This window comes from Alexandromys fortis, unplaced genomic scaffold (genome assembly GCF_014885135.2).
Source record: "Alexandromys fortis isolate MF-2015 unplaced genomic scaffold, M_Fortis_MF-2015_v1.1 scaffold_58, whole genome shotgun sequence".
Lineage (NCBI taxonomy): Eukaryota > Metazoa > Chordata > Mammalia > Rodentia > Cricetidae > Alexandromys > Alexandromys fortis.
Window position 1 is genome coordinate 6,585,594 of NW_026067940.1, and position 13,361 is coordinate 6,598,954.

General features: G+C 47.8%; 1 protein-coding gene across 5 annotated transcripts in view; it reads right to left on the minus strand.

Annotated features, from left to right (window-relative positions):
• Positions 1-4,399: 4,399 nt before the first annotated feature.
• Lemd1 (LEM domain containing 1) overlaps positions 4,400-13,361 on the minus strand; it is a 59,289-nt gene continuing 50,327 nt past the window's right edge. For 4 of the 5 annotated variants that reach the window (XR_007592810.1, XR_007592807.1, XR_007592808.1 and 1 more), the window contains 5 exons: positions 9,961-10,037; positions 7,576-8,486; positions 5,747-5,872; positions 5,532-5,621; positions 4,400-5,401 (listed from right to left, as the gene is read on the minus strand). Coding sequence is in view for 1 of the 5 variants with exons in the window: in XM_050147835.1 (XP_050003792.1) it covers positions 8,306-8,486; positions 9,961-10,037 (258 nt within the window). In the remaining 4 variants the exon portion in view is untranslated. Of the gene's footprint in view, positions 5,402-5,531; positions 5,622-5,746; positions 5,873-6,884; positions 8,487-9,960; positions 10,038-13,361 lie in introns of those variants that run through there. The other variant, XM_050147835.1, reaches the window with a different exon arrangement.

The following is a 13,361-nucleotide window of genomic DNA, read 5'->3' on the forward strand; positions in this document are numbered from 1 at the left end:
TGTAACTGTCTCTTGACTTCTCCATCCCAGCACCTCTCTGGGAGCAGATGTATCTTCTGCTGATTCTATTTGTCATCTATCACAAGCACCCAGGATTGCAAATCAGTTACTGAACTTGTATCTCTTGTGTGTCTTCCACAGACAGGCTCGTCCCCCCTCCCTGGAAGCTCGTCTCGGCACACTCAGGCTCCTGAGAGACTCATCCCTCACCTCCCTCTATCCTGAGTCCCTGTCGATGTCTATTAGAGACGGGAAAACCAGGGTGTCTTCTGTCACAAACCATGCCTCCTCTGACACCTGATAAATGAGTTTCCTCCCCACATGCCAAGCAGTTCTGAGGCCACACTCCCCAGCAGACACCGGCTGATTTTCCTGATTCAGTTCTGACACTGTCTCCCCGGGGAGAGGAAGAGATGCCACAGGTGGGAGCTCAGCCCAGCACGCAGCCTCTCCAACCATGGGGATGTTCAGCTGGGCTCAGGAGCAAGGACCATGGCTGCTTTTCCTACTCCTTGCTTGGACTGCAGGTGGCATACGGGACACTAAAAGCAATTTAAGAATTTGGCATCTCTGCCTCCATTTTGCACCTGTCTTCTTTGCTCTGGCTATTTCTCTTCACCTTAGATTCCGGGAACAGCGGATCTGACTGAGAAACATCTTGTGACTGGAGTGGAAGGGAGTGGAGTCTACCCACAGGCAGCCATGGCTTTCTTCTTTCAACAAGGCCCACTTGACTGATTCTGAGACAATAACCAACCAGACCACACTCTGCCTGAGGCTGATGGGCCATTTATGCCTTTCATCCCTGCTTCCGTCTGTCCCTCTGTGCTGATTCAAGTCCCTTCCTGATCTTCACCATCACTTCCCATTTGGTTTTTGAGTTGGTTTTTTTTTTCTCATTTGTTTTTGTTTTTTGTTTTTTTGTTGTTTTTGTTTTTAGATAAGATTTCACTCTGTGGCCATGGCTGGCTTGGAACTTGCTATGTGCACCAAATATTTGCCTTTTAGAAAGTGAATGAACCTGATTTTGGGGGGACCCTCTGGTCAGCTGGGCATCAGGGTGTGATACCGTCTCAAAACAAACAGCAAGCAGGAGGAGGTGGAGGTCTGAGCTGCTGCCGGCCAGAGAAGAAGCCCTGGAGTGACAAATCGGGAAACTAGGTCATGTATACTTTTTATAAACCGGATTCTGATCTGTAAGAACCAACTGGTGCATGCATGAATGCACACACACACACACACACACACACACACACACGCACACACACACATGCACACACACAGGCACGCACTCTGGCAGCTTCTTAGGGGTGTTTATTCATTCTGTTTATTCCTTGTCCAGTCTCCTTCTCCTTTATCTGTAATACATTTGGTGTTAAAACCAAAAGCTCTTTCCCCAACCTTCGCTGTTCTGGATTAAATATATAACACGGAGCTGGTGATGAGTTTTAGATACTCCTTTACGTCATGCCTTAAATGCAGGTCTGGTAGCCTGAGCAGAACTTGCTGCAGCAGTAAAGGTACCAGGCCAATGTCTGTGAATCAGCCTTCCTCCTCCTCCTCTTTTTTTTCTAGACAGGATTTCTTTGTGTAGTCCTGGCTGTCCTGGAGCTCACTCAGTAGAACAGGTTGGCCTCAAACTCAGAGATCCTCCTGCCTCTGCTGGGATTAAAGCCATATACCACCACACTTGGCTTGCACTTCTTTTTTAAATTATATGTGTGTGTGTGGGTGTTTTGCCTGCATGTATATCTGTGTATGATATACTACACATTTTGGAAGCTGCTTGATTGCACTTTCTACCTACTCAAGTAATATTGTCTCCCTTCTCAGGCCTTCGATGGGGTTGAAGATTAGATAGTAGTAGTTACCTTCCTCTTATAATCTAGCCAAGCCATTTCCAATGCAAGATTTAGACTCCTTAGAACAGAATGTTTATTAAAACATTTAGCATATGTTCTTTGCTTAATATTGTTTATGATGGTTGTAATCTTAATTTTATACTTGATATCTGTTCCTAGTGTGTATAGATTTGCATTGGGTTTAGAACTCTCTTATTTAGATAACAGGGAGGTGATGGGGAATCTCCTTCAGCCAATGACCTTTGAAAGGCTGTACTAGGTTGAAGCGTGACCTTTTGGGTTCCCAGAACACCGCTGGCCTGCCCAGCTCTCACTCTCTTGTTCTCATGTTCCATACCTTGAGGTTGGACTTTTCATTCCTGTTCTGTGAGTTTTCCCAACACAAGCCATCTCGAATACTCCATAGGTGCCTTAGGATGACTATGCAGAAGACAGCAGCTGAGAGGCGGAGGCTCAGCATGGGTCAGACTTGCGCAATCACAAGCCTGGAAGAACCATTTCTAACTTGGCCACAGGGGGCACCCTTATCCAGCGGAGGGTCAACTATGACCGAAGAGAAGCTCATGATTAGTCCCAAACACAAGCCTCAAAGACTGATTAGTGCTACACAACAAGCTGTGACTGGCCAAATGAATGGCTGTGACTGGTCTAATCTATCCCCAGATATGTAATCAGACTCCTTAAAGCTTGCCTAGTGCACTGACTGAGAGACATTGCTGTGTCACCTATCCTGATAAAGCAGTTTCTGGGAAATAAAACATCATCTGGAGGGAGGCCCCTTAAGACTCAAAAAGTCCTTAATTGAAAGGTCCCTTCAGGAAGGAACCTGGAGGCTTGTATGAGACTCAGAAGTATACAGACTTCACTGTCTGGGAAAACTAAAACTCACAAGAGAAGAAGCAAACTGAGCAGGGTGGTGGTGGCCCACGCCTTTAATCTCAGCACTTGTGAGTTTGAGGCCAGCCTGGTGTACAGAGTGAGTTGTTCCAGGACAGCTAGGGCTACACTGTTTTGGAAAACCAAGAGAAAGAGAGAGAGAGAGAGAGAGAGAGAGAGAGAGAGAGAGAGAGAGAGAGACTAGGAAGAGGAAGAAGAAGGAAGAAGAAGAAGAGGAGGAGGAGGAGGAGGAGGAGGAGGAGGAGGAGGAGGAGGAAGAAGAAGAAGAAGAAGAAGAAGAAGAAGAAGAAGAAGAAGAAGAAGAAGAAGAAGAAGAAGAAGACGACNGAGGAGGAGGAGGAGGAGGAGGAGGAGGAAGAAGAAGAAGAAGAAGAAGAAGAAGAAGAAGAAGAAGAAGAAGAAGAAGAAGAAGAAGAAGAAGACGACCACCACCACTACAGGTGGAGATGGGAAGTGGAGCTGCCTGGAAGACACTTCCTGAGTTGTCTCTCACGATGGGTGGGCTTTCCAATGGGGCAACTGCCTTTGAGAAACCCTGTTCCTGGAAATGACCCCAATAAACCTATTGGCTTACCAAGGTGGATTCTGGTGTGATCGTTACTTTGGTCTGTCATCTGCCCCTACAACACCTGGTACTGAGCATAGATGAAACAGAGACCAATCCCAAGTGGTCTTTCCTTGCCTACTCAGAAGTGCAGGCCACACTGGATATGAGGAAGCAGCATGGTAGCCATGAAGATGGCAGCAGTGTGACAATGGTGGAGGCAGTATGACTTTAAGGAGTACCAGATACATTCACTCTTAGACAGGGGCTTGATCCCAGAGGCTTTGCACCAGCCTGATCTTTTGGGTCATAAGCACCACCCATGGCTTAAAGCTGAAGATCCACACCTTACCTGGGCAGCACAGTGGAGCAGACCCTGCTGACAGGGCAAGGGAGAGCCCGTCCTGTCCTGAGAACTTGCACATGGGAGGTGGGAGACCTGGCCCTGCCTCCCATCTACCCTCCCACATCCCCTGCCCTCACTGCCAGAGGCAAGTGGGAGAGCTGACCCTGACAGGTCATAGAAGAGCAGGAGATCTGTCCCTGCTCATCACCAGCTGCCGCACTGGGGAGAGCGGGCCCTGCACCTCACCTGACATACAACATAGTAGAACCGGCCCTGATAGTGTAGGTGTGGGAGAGACAACCCCGAGGGTGGGAAAGCAGGAGAACCTGTCCCATCCCTTGCTCATCCGCTGCTGCAGGGGTGAACTAGCTGGGGCATGCAGGAGAGCTCACCCTGGTGGTGAGGACAGGAGAAAACTGGTAGGCAACCGCCCAGGCCCAGAACCAGGGCTATGTGTTGGCTCATCCCAACATCCACCCATCTGTGATCTGCGGGAGCATGTGAAGGGACCGGTCCTGCAGACCCAAAGTTGCAGGATCTCTATGACATAGGACAACAACATGATATCCAGGAGGAGTCCCAGTGAGGGCCTAATATTGAGAGTGTAGCCGAAACCAAAGGCCTGGAACGGAACCATTGACTCTGCAATGAACTCTGCAAGTAAAGACATGTGGACTAAAGGGGTTTACTGTGTGGCGCACTGTGTCACACTGCAGCTTCTGCGATGAGAATTTTATCTTTTTTTTTTCTTTTCTTTTAAATTTTATTTTATCCTGTACGGCAAGGTTACAAGGGCAGAGGGCGGATACAAAGGAATGGGGAGATGAGGCATGGGACCGAGATGCATGACATGAAATCCAGAGTCAAAAGTTAAATTAGGAAAAACAGCAGTGTCTGGCACTGCCCCCGAGTCCCAGGCTTCCAGCTGCAGCTGCTGAACAGCTTGACCACATCTGGTAGCCTCAGAGGCAGCCTTAGTGGCTAGCAGCTGTTTCTGATACCAACCACGAGGCTTGGCAACAACCAGCTTACTTACCACAAGAACCTGGCTCTGGAGCTCGGTGTGCCCTGACGTCACAGCCCAAAATGCCCACTTGATCGAGAAAGAAGAGCTGGGGAAGACCTTGATGGGACTGCTTGGCAGCTGAAGCAGTGCTCGTCTGCAGAGGTCTAGGACCCATCAGGTGGTTCTGGTATGGCAATGTGGCCTGGGACCGCCTGCTGGTCTACCCACAGAGCCCATCTGCTCAAAGGCATCCCACCTCAGGGATATCCAGGTCGGAGTGACCCTAGCTACACTGAGGCCCAGTTACTGAATGACCGCCTAGGTATCTGGCTTCCAAATGCTGTCCTAAGGAAGGCGTGTACTGAGTTATCCGTCCTGCTGGCAGCCATGGACAACTGAAGGAGCGGCTGAAAGTCCAGCAGTGACCAAGAAAAGAAAAGGGGAGCAGAAGAGAGATGACAAGAAAGCAGGGAGCTGACTGAAGCTGTAAGGAGCCCGAGAGGCGAGCCTGAGGGCTCTGGCCACAGGAGTCCCAGAGAGCTGTGAAGTCTTGGGAGCTGAGGGTCTTTGAGCTGTAACACCGGCTGCTGCCCAGGGCCGAGGAGACACAAGCTTCTAGAGGCCGGCCTCGGAAGAGCTTTCCTCTCGTCTACCTGGGGTTTCTCTCCAGGTAGCTCAGAAGTCGCTAGCTCGTGGATGACGACAGTATCTTCTGCAGCTGATCCGTCTGAGTAAGGTCCTATTTACTTGTTTTCAATAATATTTCATATTTTAAGTTCTAGACTTTTTATGATTTATGTTTTAAGTCTCATAAGACTTAGCAGATCCTACTGCACGTACTGGCTTTGTGGGAGCCTAGGCAGTTTGGATGCTCACCTTACTAGACCTGGATGGAGGTGGGTGGTCCTTGGACTTCCCACAGGGCAGGGAACCCTGATTGCTCTTTGGGCTGAAGAGGGAGGGGGACTTTGTTGGGGGAGGGGGAGAGAAATGGGAGGCGGTGGTGGGGAAGAGACAGAAATCATAAATAAATAAATAAATACATAAATACATAAATAGACTTAAAATTTTATGTCACACACTAGAATCACCTGTGAAGCAGAACCCTCTATTGAAGAACCGCCTCCATCAGTTGGCCCGTGGGCTTGTCTGTGGGATGTTTTCTTGGTTAATGGCTGACAACACAGTGTGGGCAGTACCACCCCATGCAGAAAGTCCTGGGTTAAATAAGAAAACAGCTGAGCAACCCAGTGAGTGGCACTCCTCCATGGGCCCTGCCTCAGTTCCTGCCTCCAGGTTCCTGCTTGAGTTCCTGCCCTGACTTCCTTCAATAATGGGTTGCGATGGGGAAAGTTAAGCCAGACTGTTTCCTCCCCAGGTTGGCTTTGGTCAGTATTTTATCATAGCAAGAGAAAGCAAACTAAGACAGGGGACAGCATCTCACTATGTGGCCCAGGCTGGCCTAGAACTCCTGGGCTCCTGAGATCTCCTGCCTCAGCGTCCCATGTAGCTGAGACCGCATGCACACCGCACACACCAGGTTAGTATAGCTTTTAAAAATTATGCTTTTCTCATCAGCAAATTAATGCACAGTTTGTAGAAATCTTTAAATTTTGAAAAAAGTAAAATCAGAAAAATTTAGAGTCCCAGTCACCAATGAAGTAGAACATGCTGGTGTTTTTCCCTCTCATGAAGTTAAGAAAATGCAGGGACAGCAAATCTGTCCTTTCTGATTACCATTAAAAGCAATAAGCGTCTTGGGGCTGGAGCCATGGCTTAGGGGTTAAGAGCACTTGTTGCTCTTACGAAGGGCCCAGGCTTGGTTCCCAGCAGCCACACAGTGGCTCACAGTCATCGGTAACACCAGTTCAAGAGGATCCGATGCCCTCTTCTGATCTTCACTGGCACGGGCATCATGTGATACACATACGCGCTCAAGCAAACACTGACACATATAAAATAAGTAAGTTGGGCTGGAGAGATGGCTCAGAGGTTAAGAGCACTGACTGCTCTTCCAGAGGTCCTGAGTTCAATTCCCAGCACCCACATGGTGGCTCACAACCAACTGTAATGAGATCTGGTGCCCTCTTCTGGTATTCAAGCATACATGGAAGGAATGTTGCATACATAATAAATAAATCTTTAAAGAAACACAAGAAGGCAAACATACACACACACACACAAATAAATAAATAGATAGATAGATAGATAAATAAATAAATAAATAAATAAATAAATAAATAAAATTTAAAGGAAACTTCAATTAAGTGCCTTCTACAACAATCTGGGTGTTACTGTTTTAGATTGTCCCTTTATCTCTAAGAGGCAGTGTTTCTGTTTATTAAGCTAGTCCCCATTATTGTTCATTTGTATAGGGTTTGCTTTAGCAACCATAAGAATTGCCACAGTACCTCTTCCTGTGTTGGCTGGAGTCCAGACCTCACACTCGCCTGGCTTGCTCTGTCTCTGACCTCCAACCCAGCTATCCTCATCTCTCAATGGCTGAGGTAACCTTTCCATGGCTGCTCCACCCCAACGGTGACTAAAAGGTGACCTGTGGCTTCTCCTCCTCCTTCAGCACCACGTGATGGCTTACCTCTGCAGCTGCTCTGTTCTCAGAGATTTTGCGGGTCAAACGATTCCTGGTCAATAAACAGCTTTGTAGCTTCTGCCTCCAGCCTGAAACATTCCCTCCCAGAGGGATGGGAGCGAAGGCCCATAAAACTCCAAGACAATTCCAATAACTCGCAGGAAATCTACAAGGCTGGTAAGGCCCCTCTCTGAGCTCAGAGCAAGCAGTAAGCAACTTGGGGAGAGAGGAGCCTCTCTGGGGGAGCTACCTTAGCTCTCTAGGAGCCTCCTGGGCACAGCTTTCCCGAGCACTGGCACCTGCTCTAGAAAGGAACCTTCACTCACTCACCCGCAATAACCACAATAAACTCGTAGGGTCGCCAAGCTAGACTGGATTCCTACACTTGTTTATTTTTCTTTGGTCAGTCCCCTCTCCCCTCTCTGGGGCAAGCAGACATTATTTCCATCTTCCCAGGAAAAGTCACCGAGCCCCAACAGAAAACGGAAAACTCCTCCTCTTCCCCAAATGGTTCTGATGAAAACCAGAGACAAAGTCAGTGGAGAAGAAGCCCCGTCTGAGGCTGGGGGGCTGCAGCGGAGGAGGAACAGATTCGTGCTCTATCAAGGTCACTGTCAGCGCCAGGCCAAACTGGAAATGTCACCACGTCTGGCTAACTGCACACATTTTATCAGGAATATAATTTTCTCTTTGTTTCACGTTCTGCACTAGCAAGTGGACTGGTATAAGAATGTGAAGCCTCTTTGTTTTGGGGGAAAAGAGGGCAGGAACAAAACAGAGGAAGGAGGGAGGGAGGGAGCAGACCCGGGCAGTTTCCTTGACAGAAGAGCGCTCTGATGTGTTAGCACCTTTAATGATGGCTTTCTTGACTTACAGACTGTCGTGCACCTAGCATGCTGCCTGGTTCTGCCCTTGCTCCTCCACCTAGATGAACCCAGACACAGCCCAGGAGAGCCAGTATAGGGCGGGGGCGTCTGAGGCAGGGGCGGGGACATTTGGGGCAGTGGGAGGGGCTGCCTGGCTGTAGCTAAGGCCCTTCTCTGCTTTGCTCCTAAAGGGTTTAACGCAAGAGCGGCTTCTTTTCCACAGTTATGTAGACAAACAACACAATGATGAAAATGCCAAAGATGGCCAGCTTCAAGCTCCATGGGAAGCTGCTCTCCAGGCTCGGGTTCCCCTGGCAGCAGTCCTCTTCGGTGGCACAGCCATCCTCCATCCTTGGGTTTGGTCTCGCAGCATGCCTGTGGAAACATTTCAGGGGCTCCTAGGACTGTAATCAGCTGCTTCCTGATCTCCTCTTAGAGTAGACGTGTGCGATCCGGTGACCCATAGGAGCAGCCCTAGACACACTGAAAACCTGCGCTAATGTCCCTAGCCCGTATCAGCCCGCTGATACGGGTGTACAGCATTCCCCTCCACTTTTACTGGAATACTCAGTCTGGCTCCAGGAACTTAGGGTCTCTGGGTCCCTTGATGAGAAGCTGCAGACATGATGGGGAGTCATAACAGGTCCTGTCTCGCACAAACCCAGCAACCCCGTCCTGGGTGGACATGGAAGTGTTTTTCCATCTTCTTAAAATCCACATTTAAAATAACTGGAGGGTTCAGCGCTGGGTACCTGCTGTGCCACCTGTGTGCCCTTTGACCTTAAGTTCCGGCTACTCTAATCCTGCAAGGCCAGTTAATGTTTCCTCAGAAGTTAGAGACTGTTAGCCAGGGAAGGCAGATAGGTCAGAAGTTCAAAGTCATCCTTAGCTAAAGGGCAAATTCAATGCAGCCTGTTCTACGTCTGACCACGTCCTAAACACCCCCCTCCAGAAAATAGTTATGGAATTTTCTAGAACATTAGAGGGACTGTTGTGTGGCTGAGTCATTGGTATTTAGAGATTGAACTCGGGGTGCCATGCTCTCTCACTGAACCCCACACCTTAGACCCCACTTGAGGGTAATTAACATTTTTTGTCTTTGGTTTTGTTTTTGGAGACAGGGTTTCTCTGTAGCTTTGGAGCCCATCCTGGAACGAGCTCAGTAGACCTCGAGGCTGGCCTCGAACTCACCGAGTTCTGTCTCTGCCTCCTGAGTACCACCACCCACCGGCTTATAGTATACCTTTTGTTAGAGTCATGTCCCTTTTAAAATACTAGCTCTTATCCAGCTTCCAAAACACAAAGAGCAGGGCTGGAGAGATGGCTCAGAGGTTAAAAGCACTAGCTGTTCTTTCAGAAGTCCTGAGTTCAATTCCTGGCAACCACATGGTGGCTCACAACCATCTGTAATGAGATTTGGTGCCCTCTTCTGGCCTGCAGACATAACACTGTATACATAATAAATAAATCTTTAAACACACACACACACACAAAGAGCAACAAATCTCCCCGGATGACTCCAAATGAGGACTTGGGTTCTGGTCTGGGTTCCTTGAGGCTTTTGACATCTTGTCGACACCCCCCCCCCAACACCTGTTTTCCTAGCTCCAAACATGGATGAGGAGATACAGACTTTGGCTTTGAAATTATGCGTATCAAGTCTGTCTTCTCAGCAGGTCCTCTTCAGGTTCAGACCCTTCACAGACATCTGAAGGATGGATCCCACCCCCAATAACGTCTAGGTCTTTTTATGCTACCAAAGGTTTTACCTCCCTCTGGGAATGCAGTTCAGGGTAGAGTTCTTGGCTAGCAAGCCAAGGCCCAAGGCCACAGGAATATCAGGCCTTACCTGACCACCTTTGTGGGCTTCTGGCTCAGGTAGTAGATGTCTAGGATTTTTCTTTTATCACTAGAAGCGTCTCGTCTCTGATATAAAAAGAAAATGCCCACAACAGATTATTTGCAATGTCTTGTAACTTGACTTTTATCCTGGGGGAAAGAATTAGTCTGAAAACTGGCCTACGTTTTAGGCACACCAGGGAATTTAGTACTTAAGTCTGTCTTTCCTCTCTGGCCAGCCAAAGCACCCAGTGCCGTGAAGAGATATTTGACTTTAGTGACTCACAGGAAGGCTGTCAACACCTGGATGGCTCGAGATACGTGTTGAAAACGAGTTCTGTTACTAAAGCATTAACTCACTTTCTTTTTAAAAAAAAAAACTAATTTGTGGCTTGGAAATTGTTTTCTTTTTCTTTCTTCCACTAAAAAAACAAGCAGCCAGGCAGTGGTGGCGCACACCTTTAATCCCAACACTCGGGAGGCAGAGGCAGGCAGATCTCTGTGAGTCTGAGGCCAGTCTGGTCTACAGAGTGAGTTCCAGGACAAGATCCAAAGTTACAGAGAAATTCTGTCTCAAAAAAACAAAACCACAAAAGCATGTGTCATTTCCATATAAAATATATAGTTATTGAAAGAAATGTCTGTGAACAAGTACTAGAAAACAATGGAAGAAATAAACCGTTTCACTTAAAGAAACGTGTTTTCTTCTTTTCAAAGACTTATTTATTTCTCTTCGAATGTGTGTGCTGATGTGTCTGTATGTCTGGCATGAGTGTACAGGTGCCCAGGGAGTTCTGAAGAGTGTGGTAGATCCTCTGGAGCTGGAGTTATAGGTGGTTGTGAGCTGCCAGACATAGGGTTCTGGGTATTGAACTCAGGTCCTCTGCAAGAGCAGGATACACTATTAAATGTTAAGCCATCTTTCTGGCCCCTGTCTTTTCTTTTTTTAATTAAAAATAAATAAAAACAAAAGATTGGGAGGACTGGAGAGAGATGGCTCAGCAGTTAGGAGCATGTACTGCTCCTGTAGAGGGTTAGGATTCTAGCACCTACAGAGGTACAGGTAAACTCATACCAGCATGCATGCATGCATGCATGCACACGCGCATGCACACACACACACATACATAAAAATAAGTAAAAAGTAAATCTTTTTAAAAGTTAAAAATACATCTTTTATAGCATTATATTTGGGGTGTTTGTCTGTGTGGTGTAAATTCCTGTATTTCTATGTATATATATGTATGCACATGTGTGGAGGTGCACATGGAAACACGCGCCAGAGGTTGATGCTGCAGGGGGCTGTCTTCAGCTGCCTTCCTCAGTAGCCCTCCACCTTGTATACTGAGACGCAGTCTCTCACATGAACCCACAGCTCACTGATTCAGCTGGTCAGCTAGCCGGCTTACTCCAGGGACCATGGGTCTCTGCTTCTCAAGAGCTGAGGTTTCAGGTCCATGCCACCATACCCTCCAGTGTTCACTATTTACGTGGGTCCTGGAGATCTGATGTTTGGGCCTCACTCTTGTGTTGCAAGTGCAGGACCCTCTAAGACATCTTTCCAGCCCACATTGTTCAATAAAATGAAAAGCTATAGCCTTTGGTTTCTCATTTGTGAGACAGAGCTGTCAGGAATGAAGTATTAACATGTGCAGATGACTGAAACGCCTCTTGGCATGGGGTAAACATGCAATAAGGATTAATAGTAACACCTGAGGTAGGTATTATTAGTTCTGAAACAGAAACACACAGAGGTCCTCGGGAGCAAAAGGGATAGTTTCATCTTAGGCAGGAGTGAGTAACGCAAGGACTGAAGTTTCTGGATGTTCACTAAAGCCTCCACTGAGGCAGGCTCCAGGTCCTTCTAGAAAATTCGAAGACTGAAATTCAGGGCCACAAAGGGTGAATTTCTAAAATCTTTCATTACGGAGAGATGGCTCAGAGGTTAAGAGCATTGCCTGCTCTTCCAAAGGTCCTGAGTTCAATTCCCAGCATCCACATGGTGGCTCACAACCATCTGTAATGGGGTCTGGTGCCCTCTTCTGCAGACATACACACAGACAGAATATTGTATACATAATAAACAAACAAACAAATAAATAAATATTTTTAAAAAATAAAATCTTTCATTACAGAGAAAGCTTAGCGACCAACATGATCCCTTCCTACATCCTAAATCTTATCCTTATACCTGTAGGTAAGCGTAGCTACCTCCCTTCATCAAAGCTTCTCTTCCAGCAAACGGAGACATCACAGAAAGCCACAGCCGGACACAACACAGAGATCAACAGACAGTGGGTGGCCCAGCCTCTTCAGATACATCTATACCACAGTTCCTGCATCGGCAACTCAGAAGGACCATCTCAGAAGAGCAGATGGGGAGCTGGTGAGAGCTAGAACACCAGGAAGTCTACTGTGAAACGCTCTCTCATAGAAATGGCTGCATAGACAAGATCTGAGCATAGCAGCATCAACAGGATCGCTACCACTAAAAGGGAAAATCCTGCGGGGCACACCCCTGGACAAGGAGCTACAGACAACAGCTGACTGCCAAGAAAGGAAGACTGCCTAGCTCCTGGGTGAGCACCCCAGCTGGTTATCCAATACAAATCGAGCCCCCAAACCATATACACACAAACAACAAAAATGGACTTAGCGGGTTGTATTTATCTATTTTTGCATACATATATGTATATTTGTAACAATAATAATTAGGGGAAAAGAGGCTATTGATTTGGAAATGGTGGGGAGACATGGAAGGGTTGGAGGGAGGACTTGGGAGGGACTGGAAGAAGGGAAGGGAAGGAGAAAAGTGACAATTATATTTTAATTAAAAAGTAAAATTAAAAAAAAAGAATTTACTGCAGAAAGAGGAGCTCAAGAAAGGGTGCCAGGAAAGTCAGATTAGCATCCTATGGGAGGGCCCCCCCCAACAGAGCTGCCCCGGAGATGGGTAGGGACTTTCCCTCATGTACAGCTCCCTCACCCAACCAGCAAGGGCTCACACACTGCTCACCGTAGGAGAGTGGCCACACTCGGAAGTCCCTGCTCAGTAGGCATTGACCTTGGCTGGCCTGCTAACTGCTAGGCTTGCCCAGCATTGCTGGTCTCTGCCCCTGCAGGTGTTGCTGGTCCCTGTTTTTGCCAAGGTCTGTCAGCCATCAGCTAACCGAGACGCAGCTTGCAGCTCTTCCTGGCAAGCTTGCATCCGGCTCCCTGTCTAGGGGTCTGGGGCAGCCTCCTTCCTGGAGTAGGTGGGGGCTTTTCACAAGCGGTTTCATCTACGATTAAGACTCTGTGAGAAGTCAGCAGATCCCTGCATGTGTGTCTTGTGGGACATCGTGCGTGCTGGTGGCCTATAGACGCGCTCTGGCCTTCCTCCGGCTGGTCACCTGTTACCTCACACTCAAC